General features: G+C 42.1%; 1 protein-coding gene across 2 annotated transcripts in view; it reads left to right on the top strand.

The window, feature by feature from the left end:
* Positions 1 to 354: 354 nt before the first annotated feature.
* ino80 (INO80 complex ATPase subunit) overlaps positions 355 to 16,637 on the top strand; it is a 56,486-nt gene continuing 40,203 nt past the window's right edge. For both annotated transcript variants that reach the window (XM_080021389.1, XM_080021388.1), the window contains exons 1-19: positions 355 to 454; positions 964 to 1,155; positions 1,618 to 1,775; positions 2,052 to 2,119; positions 5,281 to 5,427; positions 6,109 to 6,229; positions 6,317 to 6,522; positions 6,640 to 6,693; positions 7,273 to 7,476; positions 7,842 to 8,040; positions 9,588 to 9,655; positions 9,756 to 9,971; positions 11,217 to 11,297; positions 11,757 to 11,852; positions 12,861 to 12,920; positions 13,013 to 13,155; positions 13,565 to 13,649; positions 13,836 to 13,953; positions 14,829 to 14,914. In XM_080021389.1, coding sequence (XP_079877515.1) covers positions 1,007 to 1,155; positions 1,618 to 1,775; positions 2,052 to 2,119; positions 5,281 to 5,427; positions 6,109 to 6,229; positions 6,317 to 6,522; positions 6,640 to 6,693; positions 7,273 to 7,476; positions 7,842 to 8,040; positions 9,588 to 9,655; positions 9,756 to 9,971; positions 11,217 to 11,297; positions 11,757 to 11,852; positions 12,861 to 12,920; positions 13,013 to 13,155; positions 13,565 to 13,649; positions 13,836 to 13,953; positions 14,829 to 14,914 — 2,259 coding nt within the window. In that variant the 5' untranslated portion in view covers positions 355 to 454; positions 964 to 1,006. The remainder of the gene's footprint in view (positions 455 to 963; positions 1,156 to 1,617; positions 1,776 to 2,051; positions 2,120 to 5,280; positions 5,428 to 6,108; positions 6,230 to 6,316; positions 6,523 to 6,639; positions 6,694 to 7,272; positions 7,477 to 7,841; positions 8,041 to 9,587; positions 9,656 to 9,755; positions 9,972 to 11,216; positions 11,298 to 11,756; positions 11,853 to 12,860; positions 12,921 to 13,012; positions 13,156 to 13,564; positions 13,650 to 13,835; positions 13,954 to 14,828; positions 14,915 to 16,637) is intronic.

Below are 16,637 nucleotides of genomic sequence, written 5' to 3'. Positions count from 1 at the left end.
GCTGGATTAAACATTGAATATAAGAGATATTACTCATTTGTAAACGGCATGAACTCTACATATCAGGGGAATTAAAAACTGCATGTAAAGACAGATATAGGAGTATTTATACATACAAATATACATACATATACAAATCAAAAATTAGCTCACATTTTTATTATATACATTTCATTGCAAATTCCGCTCTGTTTCTTATCTGTTTAGTCTTTTTTCTATATTTAAGTGTGTATTTGATAATGTAGTCTGCAATATATTTACTCTATTTACCAAAACTCTAGATTTGTGTTATGATCCTGGCGGCGTAATAAGTCAAAATGCTGAAAACGATTTTGGGAACTCATCCCAGTGGAACGGTTCCCGGTCTTGTATCCAATCTCTTGCAGACGACTCCTCCCGTCTGACGTGACAACCCGTCTCTGAGCCGACAGTCATGACGCCTCTCATTCCGCAGGTACAGTAGGGCGACCTTATTATCATCACCAGGTGTGCATTTTGGGGCGATTGTGGGCGGGTGCGTTACATTAACACACACCTTTGGACGTCCCTGTTCTCTGTACTTTTACCCTGGTGGTTTCTTTTTTACACATTCCTGTGGAAAAAAAACAAATACATTGAACATAATGCGAATAATATTTCCCGTACTCTGTCTTATTCTCTGTGTTGTATGTTATGCACCAACAAACCACAGCAAATTCCTTGTTTGTGTGGAAACTTAGTTGTCGTATAAATTGATTCTGATTAGGAGATGGGAGGAGGAAGAAGATGTAGATGTCTATTGCAGCGTTGAACTGGCCAAAACAGTTGCGCCAAAGTACTGTTGAGCTGCTTTCGAGCAAGGCATTACAGCTTGGATCAAGTCTGTATAGACTGTTAATATACGTTGTGCTTTGGTCCTCACAAATTTAAACTAACCCTTCCCCCCATCTGTCTGTCTGTCTGTCCATCTATCCATTCATCCAGTAAGTATTTCCCGTGGTAGTGGGTGGGGGTGTCTCTCTGCTGCATGGCGACGGGGCGGGGGCGGCTGGAGCTCGGGGCCTCTGGGGGCTCTGGCCTGGCCAAGCCGCTCCACCTGCAGCGCTTGGAGAGATCCCTCAAGCTGGACGGCTTCCTGCGCCAGACTGCCGCCATCTTCAACCGAGACGTCACCAGGTACACGCACCTCTTGGCACGATCGGATGAAGCTTTTTAAAACCGAGAGTGCCGAAGAGCCCTGTGACGCATGACTGTTTGGGCCAGTGGTTTGAATTCTGCTTGTTACTTTTTGTTTTTGTGGCAAAATATAAACTTTTAATTGTCATACAAAACAGACTTTATCAAGGTCCATTGATACCATCGATAAAGTATGAGACACTTTGTGATTGCTGAGTCCAGTGTGTAAAAGTACAGGAAAGTTAGTTAGTTAGCCTGCAGGATGTGCTGCTGCAACTACTGGAATGAGAAATCAAATCAAATATACCATTTTTATATATATATATATATATATATAGTTTATACTATTCATACTTTTATCCTGTTGTAACTTTCTTTGACACAACAGCTCTCTGACTTAATGGATATGGATACATTATATAGGACAATACACTCATTCCTATCATTTATCTTATGTCCCAGCGACGACAGCGATGATGGCGCGGATGCTTTGGGGGAGGGGCTATCCTTTGAGCTGACCAATCACCATGCGCCGCTGTCGGTGAAGGAAGAGTCATGTGACCAAGAGCAGAGTTTGGGGGAGGGCAAGCCCCTCAACGGGGTGCTGCTGGAAGGCAAAGGTGAAATACGGATCCCAGTTCCTACTCGTTTGTATTGGGTCTTTTTGTAACACAACAATTATAAATAATCAGCTACATTTTGCATCTAGTGATATTAAAAAACCACCGTTGCGAGCATGCGACAAGTGACAAGTGACAAGTATATCTTGTGGCCATAAAAGTAATTATTTAGCATATTTTCTGTACTGTCAGCGATTATTATTTCTATTTAATCACGCAAATTATTTCTCCAGTCTCGTTCTCTGACTAAAGTCTTTCTTCCGTTCACATCCACAGGCCCCAAATCAGACAAAGCCAGTCTCTACAATTTCTCAAAACTGAAGAGGAACAGGAAATGGCTGAAGGTATTGGTTTACAAACCATTTTCCCTTACTGAGGATGGCTCTAGGGGGGGATGGTAGCTCAGGAGGTAGAGCTGGTCATCTAGTAATCTAAAGGTTGCTGGTTTGATCCCTCCTGCTAGCATGCTGTAGTGTCCTTGAGCAAGACACTTAACCCCTAATTGCTCCTGATGGCTGCGTCCGTCGGTATTTGAATAATTGTAAGTCGCTTTGGATAAAAGCGTCTGCTAAATGTAATGACTCCGCTTTTTGAAGTAACACGCCCATTATTGTGCTTCACCAAAACCATGTGTTATCAAATTCTGGGTGTGGTCATGGGAGTTGCTTTTACTTTTTCCATCCTCTGTCTCCCGGCGTTATTATAATCATTATCAGCATATCCTGGGGTTATCTATGAAGTTGGCAATGGCGGCAACGCACACCCCTGTGAGGCAGGAAAGCTACCCAGTTGCCATAATTACCCACTCCTCTAAACGAGTTCTAACTTCACATTTCATCCCGCTTTTCACATTTCAAATTTAACAGAATGTCAAATGAAACGACAGATAATGGAATTTAGAAAAATTGAGTAGAGTTGAACTTGAAATCTCTCCACTCTTAAACTGACTGTATTGGATTAAGGAACACACTGTCTTTCAGAATTCACATTTTCTGGGGTTTTCTTTTTTAAACGTTATTTATTTTCTTGGTTTATTGTAAGGGGCTTCTAAGGTATTTATTATTATTGTTTGGATTTTTATTATTATATTCATCCTTTTTCCGGTTAAAATTGTCTGGTGCACAGAAACTGCTGAACCCATGAACATGGTTGTAGTCTCGTTGGATCCGAGGTGTTTCAGACATCTTGTGGTACAAATTTGATCCAAATCGACCTTGGAGCACGGATTAGTGAAAAACCGTTGCAAATTTACTGGAATAAGGAGGCTGTTTTCGTAGCATGATTGGTTTGTTGAGCGGGGCGCTTTGTTACAATCATCATTCAATTTGTTACATATGTGCAGGTTGTGTCTTTGAGGTGACTTTCGCATAGAGTGAGTTGCACGGTGTAGTAGACACCACTGGTGTGTAGTGGTTGCTTCGCACAGGATTTGCGCTGGGCCGAGACAATGCGCTGGGTTTAGACGATGCTGCGTTCCAAGGAAACTTGGAAAATTGTATTTTGTTTAAGTAGTAATGCTGCGTTTCAAAGAACTTGGAAAACTGTAACTTTAACTGTTTTAGCTGTTGTTCCTGACGTTAATATTCAGGCACGATGCTGGAAATTTGTCGGCCATGACAAAGTCTAGTCCAGATTGGGCTGAATTTGTGTTGTGTAGTCTGATCACAGCATTACAGAAACTCGGAAAACTGTAATAAGTACCTAACACGACTTAACTGGACCTTGTGTGTTGCTGCCTGCAGCTATTATTATAATTATTATTATTATTATTTTTCTTCCACTGCCTTATTGAATGCCGCAGTTAGTTAACAGAGGCGGAATCCAGTTTTTCTAAATACTGTTACGGGACAATTCCTCATAGTTCACAAACATTCTGTTAAATTTGCTGTGTGAAAAGTGCAATGAAATACACTACTCACAAAAAGTTAGGGATATTTGGCTTTCGGGTGAAATTTATGGAAAATGTAAAAAGTTCACGCTACAGTGATATTATATCATGAAAGTATGGCATTTAAGTAGAAGCATGCAATGGTGATTTCCTCATCTCAAACAATTAATTGAAACAAAAGCCAACAACAGTGGTGGGTACACCACAACAAAAAATGTCAATGTCTCAATAACTTGTCATGTGCCCTTGAGCATCAATTACAGCTTGACAACCACGTCTCATGCTGTTCACAAGTCGACCTGTTGTCTGCTGAGGCATGGCCCCCCACTCTTCTTTAAGGGCGGCCCTCAGGTCATTGAGGTTCTGGGGTACAGAGTTACAAGCCTCTACACGGCGACTCAGCTGATCCCATTGATTTTCTATGGGATTCAGGTCTGGAGAAAGTGCAGGCCACTCCATTTGAGGTGCCCCAGTCTCCAGCAGCCGTTCCCTAATGATGCCACCTCCATGAGCTGGAGCATTGTTGTCCATGAAGATGAAATGATGCCTGTGTTGTTCATGCAGGGGCACAATGACTGGATTAATGATGTTATACAGGTAGTATGGGCTTGTCACTGTACCATTCACAAAGTGTAGAGCAGTTCTGTATTGACTAGACACACCTGCCCCCACTGTAACACCACCACCACCAAAGGCTCGTCTGGTGACAACAGTGGCTGATGCATGGCGCTCTCCTTGACGTTTCCAACATCGTTGGCGGCCATCATTTCTGCTCAACGTGAATCGACTTTCATCAGAGAACAGCACTGAGGCCACTGGTCCCTCGTCCAGCGTCAATGCTCCCTGGCCCATGCAAGACGATGATGCCTGTGCCTGGTGGTGGGGTCAGGTACCCTTGCAGGTCGTCTATCACGTATACAACGCCAATGTAAATGGTTTCGAATGGTCTGACGTGACACTTGGATGCCTCTCACCTCCCTTAAAAAGTGCCTGGAGTTGAGTGGCATTTATCACCCGGTTCGGCAGGGCACTGTTCACAATGAAGCGGTCATCAGGCCAAAGGACGTCCACTTTTATGCCTTTCTGTGACTCCTCCAGTCTCTCTGTGTCTCTGTTGCAACCTGCTGATGACACTCTGTGACACTCTAAGCTCAGTGGCCACTTCCCTCTGAGAACATCCTGTTTGAAACCTCACAATGGCGAGGTACTGTTGATCAGTTGTTAGGTGTCGTCTTGGTCTCATAATGTCAAAATGGGAACAGCATGATGAAGAGGACTGTTTAAATACCAATTCTAATTGAACCAGGAAATGTATTGGTCGATTCATGGATCAAACACCTGTTGTGAATTTTGCCGTTCAGCTCCTTGTGCGAGAACAGCAAGTTGGGCAAAAAGTACTGAAACATTGAACAGTTGGACATGTGCATTCAAAAGTTTAGAGAAGGTCAAATTCAGTTCACCTGTAAAGATCATAGTGCATTTTAGGTTCATCCTGAAATTTCTGTGAGTAGTGTATGTCTAAAACCTGTTGATACAAATGTGTTGTTATGGTTACCCGCTGTATTGTTTTCTTCTTTGGCAACTGAACGTATAGACCATTTATCATGCCCCCCCCAGAGTATCCTGCTGAGCGACGACACCACGGATTCAGACACGGACTCTGACGACTCAGACTTCGCTCTGTCCCGGGAGGAGCTGCAGGACATGCTCCGGCTGCACCGCTCCACCCGGCAGCACCAGAGCAAGTTCCACTCCGATAGGGAGGTAGGGATGGATGGACACACGCACACACACGCACACAAAATTAAGTAAACAACCAAATAAAAATGTAAACAAACGGGAAAAACATGAAATACATGTTATAACAATAACCAAATATGAGGATTTTCAATCGTTATTTCTATTTAATTATTAGGTCTCGAATTAAGCAATTCAATTCTCCAAGCAATTCTTAAATCATTCTCAGAATAGTCGGTCCGCACATTTCATTTTTCGAAATGTTGCACCATTTGTCCTCATCTGTTATAACCAATTATGAAAATGACTTTGGTGCAAAATTGTTTTGTGTTTAATAAAACACAATATAGATAAAAGTTAAACTGATTCTTCTTTTTCAAGAACGACTCTCAGTAGACATTTCATCTTCATAGAAAGGTAGATAATGTTTCCAAAACTGCATATGGTCTTAGTTATAACTGTATTATATATTAAACTGGGTAATAGAGTGCTCCACTTCCATATGCACAGATTGGAGCAAGTTATGACTTTTGACTATAGTTTTCGATGCATTTTCACAGAAAAATAGCCTACTTCATTGTATTGAGTCATTTTAACGCACAATAAATATATATGTTTTAGATTTATTTCGAATGTCCTTTTTTCACTTCCACTTGTACAACATTGTCATTGTGCTGGTTCCATTTTTGTGTCTGACCCCTCCTGCAGCTTCACCAGTACCAGTACTACAGCACTGGACTCCTCTCCACTCACGACCCCTTCTATGAACAACAGCGCCATCTACTGGGCCCCAAGAAGAAGAAAATCAAAGATGAGAAGAAGTTCAAGGGTATAACAAAAAGCAAGAAAAATGCTTCAAACGTCATGATCATGTCCATGGGACAGGGTCTGATATGATTGTGACTCCCACTCTCAGGCAAACTGAAGAAGGTGAAGAAGAAGAAGAAGCGCGGTGAAGGCGACTTCCTGGATGAGGGGCGTCCTTACGTCACCAAGATCTTCGCCAAGTTCTCCCACGACGCCCCACTGCCCACGCTGAAGAAGAAGCACCTGACCGTCGAGCAGCTCAACGCGCGCAGGAGGAAGGTGTGGCTCACCATCGCCAAGAAGGAGGTCCCGAAGGTTAGCACGCGAGCGCCATAGCGTTCTGATGGAGAACACCCTGCAAATGGTGGATGGCTCAGCGCGTCCGTTTCATGTTGTGGTTTGTGTTAACTGTTGTTATTGTGGATTTTTCAGACTTTCAAGCAGAAAACATCCGCCAAGAACCTTGTCTTGACCAACGCTAAAAAGGCATGTCCATGTGTTCTTTTAATGCTTTTCCGGTGATATCAGTTAATAAATCAGGGATTAAAAACAGAAGTCGAACATGATATTTATTGATATTTAGTCGAGTAATGGCTTAAATTGTTTAATTACAATGTTAAGAGTTAACAGTTATAGATGATCATACTCTAACTTTAAAGTGGTAATTCATAAGATTATTTGTCACAAAATCCAACGTTTGAGTCTTCATTTAGCACAGGTACTTTATAAGAAACAGGCATTGCATGTAATTGTGTTATGCATGTTGTTGGCGGGGTCCGCCTTTCCCGCTAAGAATTTACTGATTGAACCAGCCTAGATAATTGTGGTCAGCAAACTGTTGATAAGGATGACCATTCACAAAAAAGCACAGCACCCTTGGATTGAAAAATACCCCATCACCTCAAGTGTAATCCACCCAATACAGACAATGTTATGGATTTCCCCTTTAATTCGGGTTCTTAGCTTGGTTTTCAGTTTTGCTCTAATTCTGCACATGTTCAATGCTCCAATCCTGTTATTAAGCTCAGTTAAACCATGAACCCCCCCCCCCCCTTCCGTCCTCAGCTGGCTCACCAGTGCATGCGCGAGGTGCGCCGCGCCGCCATCCAGGCTCAAAAGAACTGCAAGGAGACGCTTCCCCGCGCCCGCCGCCTCACCAAGGAGATGATGCTCTACTGGAAGAAGTACGACAAGGTGGAGAAGGAGCACAGGAAGAGGGCGGAGAAGGAGGCGCTGGAACAGCGGAAGCTTGACGAGGAGATGAGGGAGGTGAGGCGGCCGGGCCTACGCTTTGGGACTACACTTAAATTATTAGCAAAACATGATTTTGCTACCTGATCTAGTGAAATTGGAGTTTGTGCAGTGTTCTCTCCACCATATAAAGGAAAAACAACAGTTTCTGTGGAAATGATGACATGAACGATATGTATACGATATATGATTGTGAATTATGATGAGCTGCAAAGCATTATGATGGTGCATTAGGTCTTAAAGTAAAGGTCAGGTCTTCTGGAGCCGTTAATGTGGATGGAGGCATCATTATAATGGTTTCAAAGTGAGATGGTCCTCAACTTCTCATACATTTGGTCGGTCTGGATATTGATACGCAAACACTTTGTATTTTCCCTTCCAAGGCCAAGCGTCAGCAGCGCAAACTGAACTTCCTCATCACGCAGACCGAGCTGTATGCACATTTTATGGGAGGCAAAGCGAGCACAGTAGGCGGGGACGCGGCACAGGAAGACATTCTGAGGAAGCTGGACGACGCCTCGGCTCAGCGGCAGATCGACATCGGGGGAGGAGTGATGGTCAACGTTGGCCAGGAGGACTATGGTGAGACTCACACGTAGCCACGGCTAATGCGTCTGTTTGGCTCTTTGATTATAGAATTGGATTTGGGATGGAAGAGCTTATTCTCTGCCACTTGTGGATGTATTCACTCACTCTCTCACATAGGCCGATCACAATTATTTGAGCCGGTTGCAATGTTTTTATGTTTTTGTACGGTCGCCCAATTCTCAGAACACGTTTCCATTCAAATATTGTCGGAATTTTGAGTCAATGTTAGAAAAGTCGCAAATAGAATGTTTCTGTCAGTTGGGTTGAGGTAAAGTAACATCTCCACCCAAATGTTTATGTTCCAATATTTATGGGTTTTCTTCCTGTGCGTTATTACACTATTACAGTGGTACTTAACCTGCAGCTCGTGAGCCGCTTGGCGTGCAGCTCTTTTACGGCTATTCGTGGCTCTTTAAAGTGTTTTAAGTACAAAAAGTAAACAATTCTAAAAGAGTACTTCAATACATTTTGACTGAGACATTGTCTGCAGTATTCAAAACTGAAATTCAAATTAGACACATAAACCAATGACAGGTTAAAGAGAGAGCTCTATAGAGATCTGTTTCCTGATAGTGATCAATGATCGGTTAACTGAGTGATCAATGGCTGATCACCTGGTTTCCACTGGCAATTTTATTATTAATTATTCATATTTAATTATATTATATAAGTAATAACCTGGAGCCGGAACTTATCACCAGACCAACCGTGCCATGCGAGACCAACCATGCCACACGAGACCATCGTGTCCAAATCCTCCATCGGCTTCCAAGCTACAAGCACCACAACAGCAATAGAAAAAAACACTTGTACATTCATCCACGTTTTTATTTAAGCCATTTAACTTAATTTGAGTGAGATATTCCAGAGAACACGACATCTACCGCTGCAGCACAAAAATCCGGCAGCCGCAGCAGACGTGCGCAGCAGAGTCGGCTCGTTGCTTTCTCTCCGTAACTTCCGTTTTTCCGTCTACTGTAATCCATGTGAATGCAGCGCAACCTGTTCTAGTGCTCTGTTTGAAGTGTGTGAGAAAATACGTGTGAAAGTGGGAAAACAATGTCAGCAAGAAGCTGGTTGTAAAAATATGGTAATAATAATATTCTACTAGTAGTTATTATATATTGCAATTATTGCATACATCATGCTTTTGATTTCTTAGTAAGATATTTATATTATCCTTATTTTAAAATGCATCATGGTTTAATGGAGTAAAGTGATGTTTCAGAACTCTGGCTCGTGAGAAAATATTTTTTGTTAATGTGCCACTGCTCTATTACAATGCTAATTAAAAAAATAATTCTATTAAATATATTTTTGCATACCTGTTTTCTGCTCTACAGTTTTCCTATAAAGTGGATTTAATTTTCGCAGGAAGGATATATATATATATATATATATATATATATAATTATTATTATTTTTTTTTTTTATGGCAAATGGACAAATAATTTTGACGTATGAGGGGAAAAATGTATGTAAAGCGAGCTCTTTGGATGGGTTTAAACATCTTTATTGATATGTGTTGTGGGTTGTTGCAGATAGCGAATACTACAAGTCCCAAGCTCTCCGAAATGCTAAAGAGGCCTACCAGATACACCAGGAGAGAGTGAGTACACACACACTTACACACACACATAGCGATGAACACATTTATTTTAGATTTCTCCTGTATGTATTTTGATGATCTACCACACCTCTTCCTCCAGACGCGTATGTTCGATGAGGAGGCGAAGGACAGCCGCTGTGCCTCGCTGCACGCAGCGTCAGGCTCTGGTTCCGGTTCCGGGTTTGGGGAGAGCTACAGCCTGTCCAATCCGTCCATCCAGGCCGGGGAAGACATCCCGCAGCCCACCATCTTCAATGGAAAGCTCAAGGGCTACCAGCTGAAAGGCATGAACTGGCTGGCCAACCTCTACGAGCAGGTGAGCCCGTCTGCCTTCACAGATCTGCCTTGTTATTTCTGTTGCTGTTGTTGATTTGTTGTCATGGAAACAGACACATCCTTCCACACTCTGCCCCACTTCCACTTAAAATCCATACTCAAGGTCCTTTTTTATCTGATACCATTTTACACCAAAATTAGTGGGTGTACACAGGCTTTTATAAATGTGGGTAAACCCTCTAAGATAGGCGATTGACACCTTTCCAACTGCCAAGAGAAATGCCGTTGTTTTTTTTCTCTGGCGCGTTTTGTTCAACATCATAAACATGCTGGAAAAGGGCCGTGTCATGTTTCCAGTGTGATTGGGGAGGAAAACAGTCGAAGAGACTTAAGACTTGGAAGCAACTTAAACAAACATCGACATCAAAAAACAAACCAGCTAGTCACCAAGCAAGACTCTGTTTCCTTTGTTCCCACAAAGAGCCGTTCAAAAACACTATTCTAGGAGTAGGCTAAATAATTGGATCGGATATGAAATGATCTGATATGAATGTTTATTTATGCACCAACTTCTGGAACTTCAACGCGTGTCACATCACATCGGAAGGGGGCCAAAATTTGTGGGACGACCCCGGTGTCCTGTTCACATTAGATGTCAGATCAGTTTTTGGCAAAGTGGGAAGGGGGTATGAGAAACAAGCCTTAGATATCAAGAGGTTTATTCGTCACATACATACACATGCTTCCATACATATATGCAGTGAAATGTAAATGCAACTCACCCGGTGATTACACACAATATGTTTTAAACTAAACACGATAGCTACCTAATTTGTGCTTGACTAACTAACTGAAACTTACTGATTCCTAAAACGTAATGCAGTAAATAGTAAATATCAGCGGTAAGTTGTCACATCATGTCAACTTAAATGCTCTCACACTCACTCACTCTCACACACGCACGCATGCGTGCGCGCACGCACGCACCCACACACACACACACACACACACACACACACACACACACACACACACACACACACACACACACACACACACACAAGATGGATAAAATAAGTGAATTCTTTAACTGTGAATTTTTTTACATTCTTTACGTTGAATTATTGTTGCTGTAAAGCACTTTGAGCTGCAGGTTGTGCATGAAAGGTGCTACTCAGATAAAGTTTGTTGTTGTTATTATTATTAGTAGTATTTATAAACTGCTACTTTGATTGAGAGAGATGTATAGGTGAGTAAAACGTCCCCATGTCTTTTCCCCCTGCAGGGCATCAATGGGATCCTGGCAGATGAGATGGGTTTGGGGAAAACAGTGCAGAGTATCGCTCTGCTGGCTCACCTGGCGGAGGTGAGAGCCCCGAGCAGCTCACTCAACATTCGCCACACTGACAAAAAGCTTTCTGGAATATTCAATTGTTTCTGCATTCATCCCATGGCCACTAAACCGAGCGTCAGCTTCTTTATGCACCTGCATCCTTGTATTATTGAGTGCATCGTGTGACACATTTCATTGTTGTGTAACGGAATTTGGATCCCTGCAGATCTTTAGATCTCGGTGTCCTATCTCCAGTGGGATGGGGCAGTGAGTGCAGGGGAAATGGGAACTTTTTTAGAAGCCTCTCACAGGAAGGCACATGCAGGGTAGTTCTAGGCTTTCCTGTTTTGGGGTGTTGGCTTGTACAGTACACACACACACACACACACACACACACACACACACACACACACACACACACACACACACACTCACACATACAGGCCACCTGTTGCGGATCACAGTATATCCTTTTTTTCTGTTCTTGCGTAGCGTGACAACATCTGGGGTCCATTCCTGATCATCTCCCCTGCGTCCACACTCAACAACTGGCACCAGGAGTTCACTCGCTTTGTGCCCAAATTCAAGGTGAGATCTCGCACTCATGGCGGCCCAAACGCACTGGCGGAAACACCTGCAGTGAAAAGAGGCCTTCGCGGAAAAAAAACTGCCGTTCTCATTTCCACTAGTGTTTTTTTTTTTTTTTTTTTTTTTTTTACCCTCTTCTGTGGAACTACAGTACCCGGATATTTTTAAAATAGATTGGTCCTTGTTTTTTTTAGCTCTGTCAAAAGTGCAAAGAGCAAAAGTGGTCAAAGTTGTAAGAGATGATCTAAGCCTGCAGTTTTAAAATTCGCCATTAGGGAGCACTGTTGTATTACAGAGTTCACAGTCTTGCTTTGGTTGATTTGTAGCTGTGGTGAAGGTCCTCTACTGGGCTGGTTGTTTGGCGGTGCCTTTACCTTCTTTTAATTTTCCCTTTTCTTTTACACACCTGCTGCTCAGTGGGGTGGTCGTGGATTAATTCATCAAACGTGTTGGACCGCTGGAACCAGCGGCCCGTGTATAGACACACACACACACACACACACACACACACACACACACACACATACACACACACCAAGCCGTATCACTCAGTACAGCACTCTCTTTGCCCGTTGTGTCTCACAGTTCAGTTGACAATAAATCAACTGCCGTCCATTCCGCTAATGAGGCGTGAAAAGTTCCCATTACATCGGAAGATAAGAGTCACAAACTTTTAAAAGCAGGCGCAGAAACAATGACCAGAAAACATTGTTGAGTGATTAATGATGGGCAAATACTTTTACATCTCATTTCATATCAACAGATGTTATCTAGAGTTTGACCAATTAAACTGTTTGTTTATGCTTATATTGAGTAAAACTTTCCTAACCAGAAATAGCGAGACTGGTTCTGGACTCTTTACAATAACTGAAAATAAATGTGAATTCCTTAGAGTCTTTTGAATCATTATTTTTGTTTTTGGAAATGCATTCACGTTATTGATTAATTCTCGAAAAAGAAGCACTCCTAAGTAAATGTACATTTAAAAGTTAGCTTTTTTTCCCTTAGGTGTTGCCGTACTGGGGAAACCCTCATGATCGTAAGGTCATCAGAAAATTCTGGAGCCAGGTAACGAAGAGATAACTATTGTGGAATTAATATCTGTAGGGACAATTACAAATATTATAGTAACAGGTGTTCATCTTCTCCCTCCATACCAGAAAACCCTTTACACCCAGAATGCACCGTTCCACGTGGTAATCACCAGTTACCAACTAGTGGTCCAAGATGTCAAGTACTTCCAGAGGGTCAAATGGCAGTATATGGTGCTGGACGAGGCTCAGGCTTTGAAGAGCAGCACCAGGTAAAAACGCCCGATTTAGCTTCCCAATCTATTTTGAAAAAGGACCATTGGGTGGTGGTTCAAAACTAGATATGAATAATTTTCCTCCAATAAGACTAGGCAGATTTCCCTGTTGTCCCACCCATTGTCCTCTCAACCGATCACAATTTGCTCCCTCACTTCTACTGTACCATAAGTCACATTATAGGTATATTGTGCGTGTGTTATTTGACTTGTAAACACAGGATCATGTGGGAAAATATATTGATGAATGTATCTTGATACATGTTTTGTACAATGTATCTTGATGTTTTACTTGTGTAGCCACACTGTTTTAATACAAAAAGAATGTGTATTTCTAGGAACCCCTAGAGACAGGACGTAGTTAAATAGCCCTGATGTAGGTTCCTCACTTCCTCTGTGCTGTCAGTGTTCGGTGGAAGATCCTCCTGCAGTTCCAGTGTCGAAACAGGCTGCTGCTCACTGGGACGCCCATCCAGAACACCATGGCTGAGGTGAGTCGTCCTCCCTGCGAGTGTGTGTGTGTGTGTGTGTGTGTGTGTGTGTGTGTGTGTGTGTGTGTGTGTGTGTGTGTGTGTGTGTGTGTGTGTGTGTGTGTGTGTGTGTGTGTGTTTTAGAGTGTCAGCCTGCGTGCATATCCAAAAACAAATGTGTGTGCTGTGGCTCTGTCTATCTGCCAGCTTTGGGCCCTGCTCCACTTCATCATGCCCACCCTGTTTGACTCGCATGAGGAATTCAACGAGTGGTTCTCCAAGGATATCGAAAGCCACGCCGAAAACAAGTCTGCCATTGACGAGAGTGAGTGAAACTGAATGTATGAAATGGGAAACAGGAAGCCCAGCAAACAAGAGAAAGCTCAGGTGCCGAACCACCTGCCTACAAAGTAGCTGAACAGAAAACTAAAAGGTATTTTAAGGCTTAAAAAACAATGTGAAATCTCCCTTTCCAAAATGGGAAACTCACATTATTGTCAGACAGTCTTTATATGTTATGGGGAACAAAGAAAATGGTCGCAAATGGCGAATCTTTTCAGTGTTTTATTGATTCTATAACTCCAAAAATCTGCTGTTTTGGATACATCTTCGTTGACAGAAGAGACTAGAAATAGGAAGTTGTTTCTTCCTAATCGCAACTTGTATGTACTGCAGTATTTGTGAAAAGTTGCTTTAAATCAGCTGTGATATCATTGTTACTTAAACTGTGTTCAACTTAAAAACTGTTCAAAATCACGTTGAGTCGTGTGACAAGAATGCAAGCATCTTGTTTTCGATAAGGAGATTACAATTTCATGCTCTTAAAGATTTGTCCTGTTGGGCTGCTTTGAAGTTTCTCAATAGTAAAGTGTTCAGCCACTTTGTTTTATGAACAGTAACGGATGATGGGAGCAAACATTTTAAAGAGGCCTGGGTTGAAAAATAGCAAACCTCTCCTAGGGAGGGGGACTGCCACTGTGCGGACTTTTTGATTAATGCTTATAAATTTGCGAAAATTGTTATGATCTTTACCGTGTGTCCTGCACGCTCTCCATGACAGGACAGTGTTTAGACTAAGCGGACATCACTTGATGTTCCTCAGGCCACTTTGTCTGATTTGTTTTGCCAACATCTGTTTCTTATTCGCATTCACTCTTGCATGTGATACACGGCTTAAAGTTGGCTTTGTTTGTGCACCAGACCAGCTCTCCAGGCTGCACATGATCCTCAAGCCCTTCATGCTGAGAAGGATCAAGAAGGATGTGGAGAACGAGCTCTCTGACAAGGTAGGCCTTGGGGACCTTGGTTTTACCTATGTAGCCTTTTATCACAAGTATATATATATTTTTAATACACTTTATTTTTTTTGTTAATGTACTGTAGGTCTTTGAAGTGTTTGATTTTTTTTTTTTTTTGCTGAAAATACCGCTCAGATTATGCAGAGCCATTGTGACATGCCTCTGTACCTGGACCTTTCCAAAAAGGGGCTGTTTCAGTGTGTGTAGCTTTAATTGTGAATGAACAGCCAAGCCTCTAGTTCTGAGCCAATGGGGTTTGAGCACAAGTACCGGGTTCTGTGAGCCAATGGGGTTTGAGCTTTACTCTGGGCTCCGTTCTGTTTACTCAGTAAACTTTCACTGATTTTGCCTTATCAGTCCACTAAAATCAGTTTCTGAACAAATTTGAGGCAAGAAATAAGCAATCCAGTTGCTGAATCTTCATTCATATTAGATCTACAAGGGCTCATTTAAAAGTTAGTTCCATTTTATTTGGAGAAACACACAGCCAATCTGATGGAGCAGATGACCATATAAAGAAATCCGTGACCGTTAAATATCCAGTGAGAAATCCAATTCATATACCATGCTAAAGCACTGAGGTGCTGGAAAAGGTTTAATTATTCACATTGAAAAAGTGAAAGTTCCACTTCCATGCTCTACATTTTATCTCCACAAATCCTATCCTATCATATAGAGGATCATACACAGACTTACACGCCTACTGACCCAACCAACTCGTAACACCTGCAGACGGACACAATAGGAAAAAAAAAAAAACAGGAAAGTAGTCGCTGCAAATTTGAAATCGAAGTGTTTCTCAGGATCATTTCCCAAACGTTGCATTAGAATTTTTATTGCATGTCTGACACAGAAGAAATGGCTAAAATCCTACATTCTGAAATTAAAATATTTTAAGTGTAAAAAAAAAAAAAAAAAAAAAAAAATTTAAAATCGCACAGTGAATTTTCTTCCGCTATCATGTTGCCGCACCCTTCTCCTCTCGCTCCATTCCTCCATCTGTCTCTCTCTCTGGCTCATGTCACAGAAAACGTGGTAATAAGCCCATGAGTGATGGTTGTGCTGGCAGATCCGCCTGACAGATGTTAGATTGAGGGCTTCTCAGTCTCTCACACACACACACACACACACACACACACACACACACACACACACACACACACACACACACACACACACACACTTGGGTCTCACAAAGTTGCCGGGATGGCAAAGTTCACCACTCCCTCACATCTGTCTCTTTCACTTTCCTCACACCCACAATCCGACCTTCCAGCCTTTTTCCTCTCCTCCTTCACTCTCTTCTCCTTCTCTGTCAACGTGCCAACGCCAGTGCTTATTAGGAACGTACATTTACATAAGAAAAGTGTTGTTGAACAAATTATGTATTTCAATAAAATCTACCTAAATTAAATTCTGCAGGAAACGATACATTTGAAATATGGTAATAAATATTTTTAGTGGATGAACCGTACAGATTCTTTGTGGACCACTCACTGGGTTTTGCAATATAAAATATTTTCAGGAAAATATGAAGTTGTGATTTTCCTTGCTTACGTTGTCTCATATATTGGAGAGTAAATTTACGTTTTGGTTGCAATTCTCGACAATTTCGGCCTTTTTGCTGCTCTGTCAGACTTTTTGGATTATAACACTTCATCATATCTGAAAAATCCACACAGCATCTGAGAGTCATTTTACATTAGTGGAG

This window comes from Zeus faber, assembly GCF_960531495.2.
Source record: "Zeus faber genome assembly, chromosome: 2".
Lineage (NCBI taxonomy): Eukaryota > Metazoa > Chordata > Actinopteri > Zeiformes > Zeidae > Zeus > Zeus faber.
This window is presented reverse-complemented; position numbering and strand designations above follow the sequence as displayed.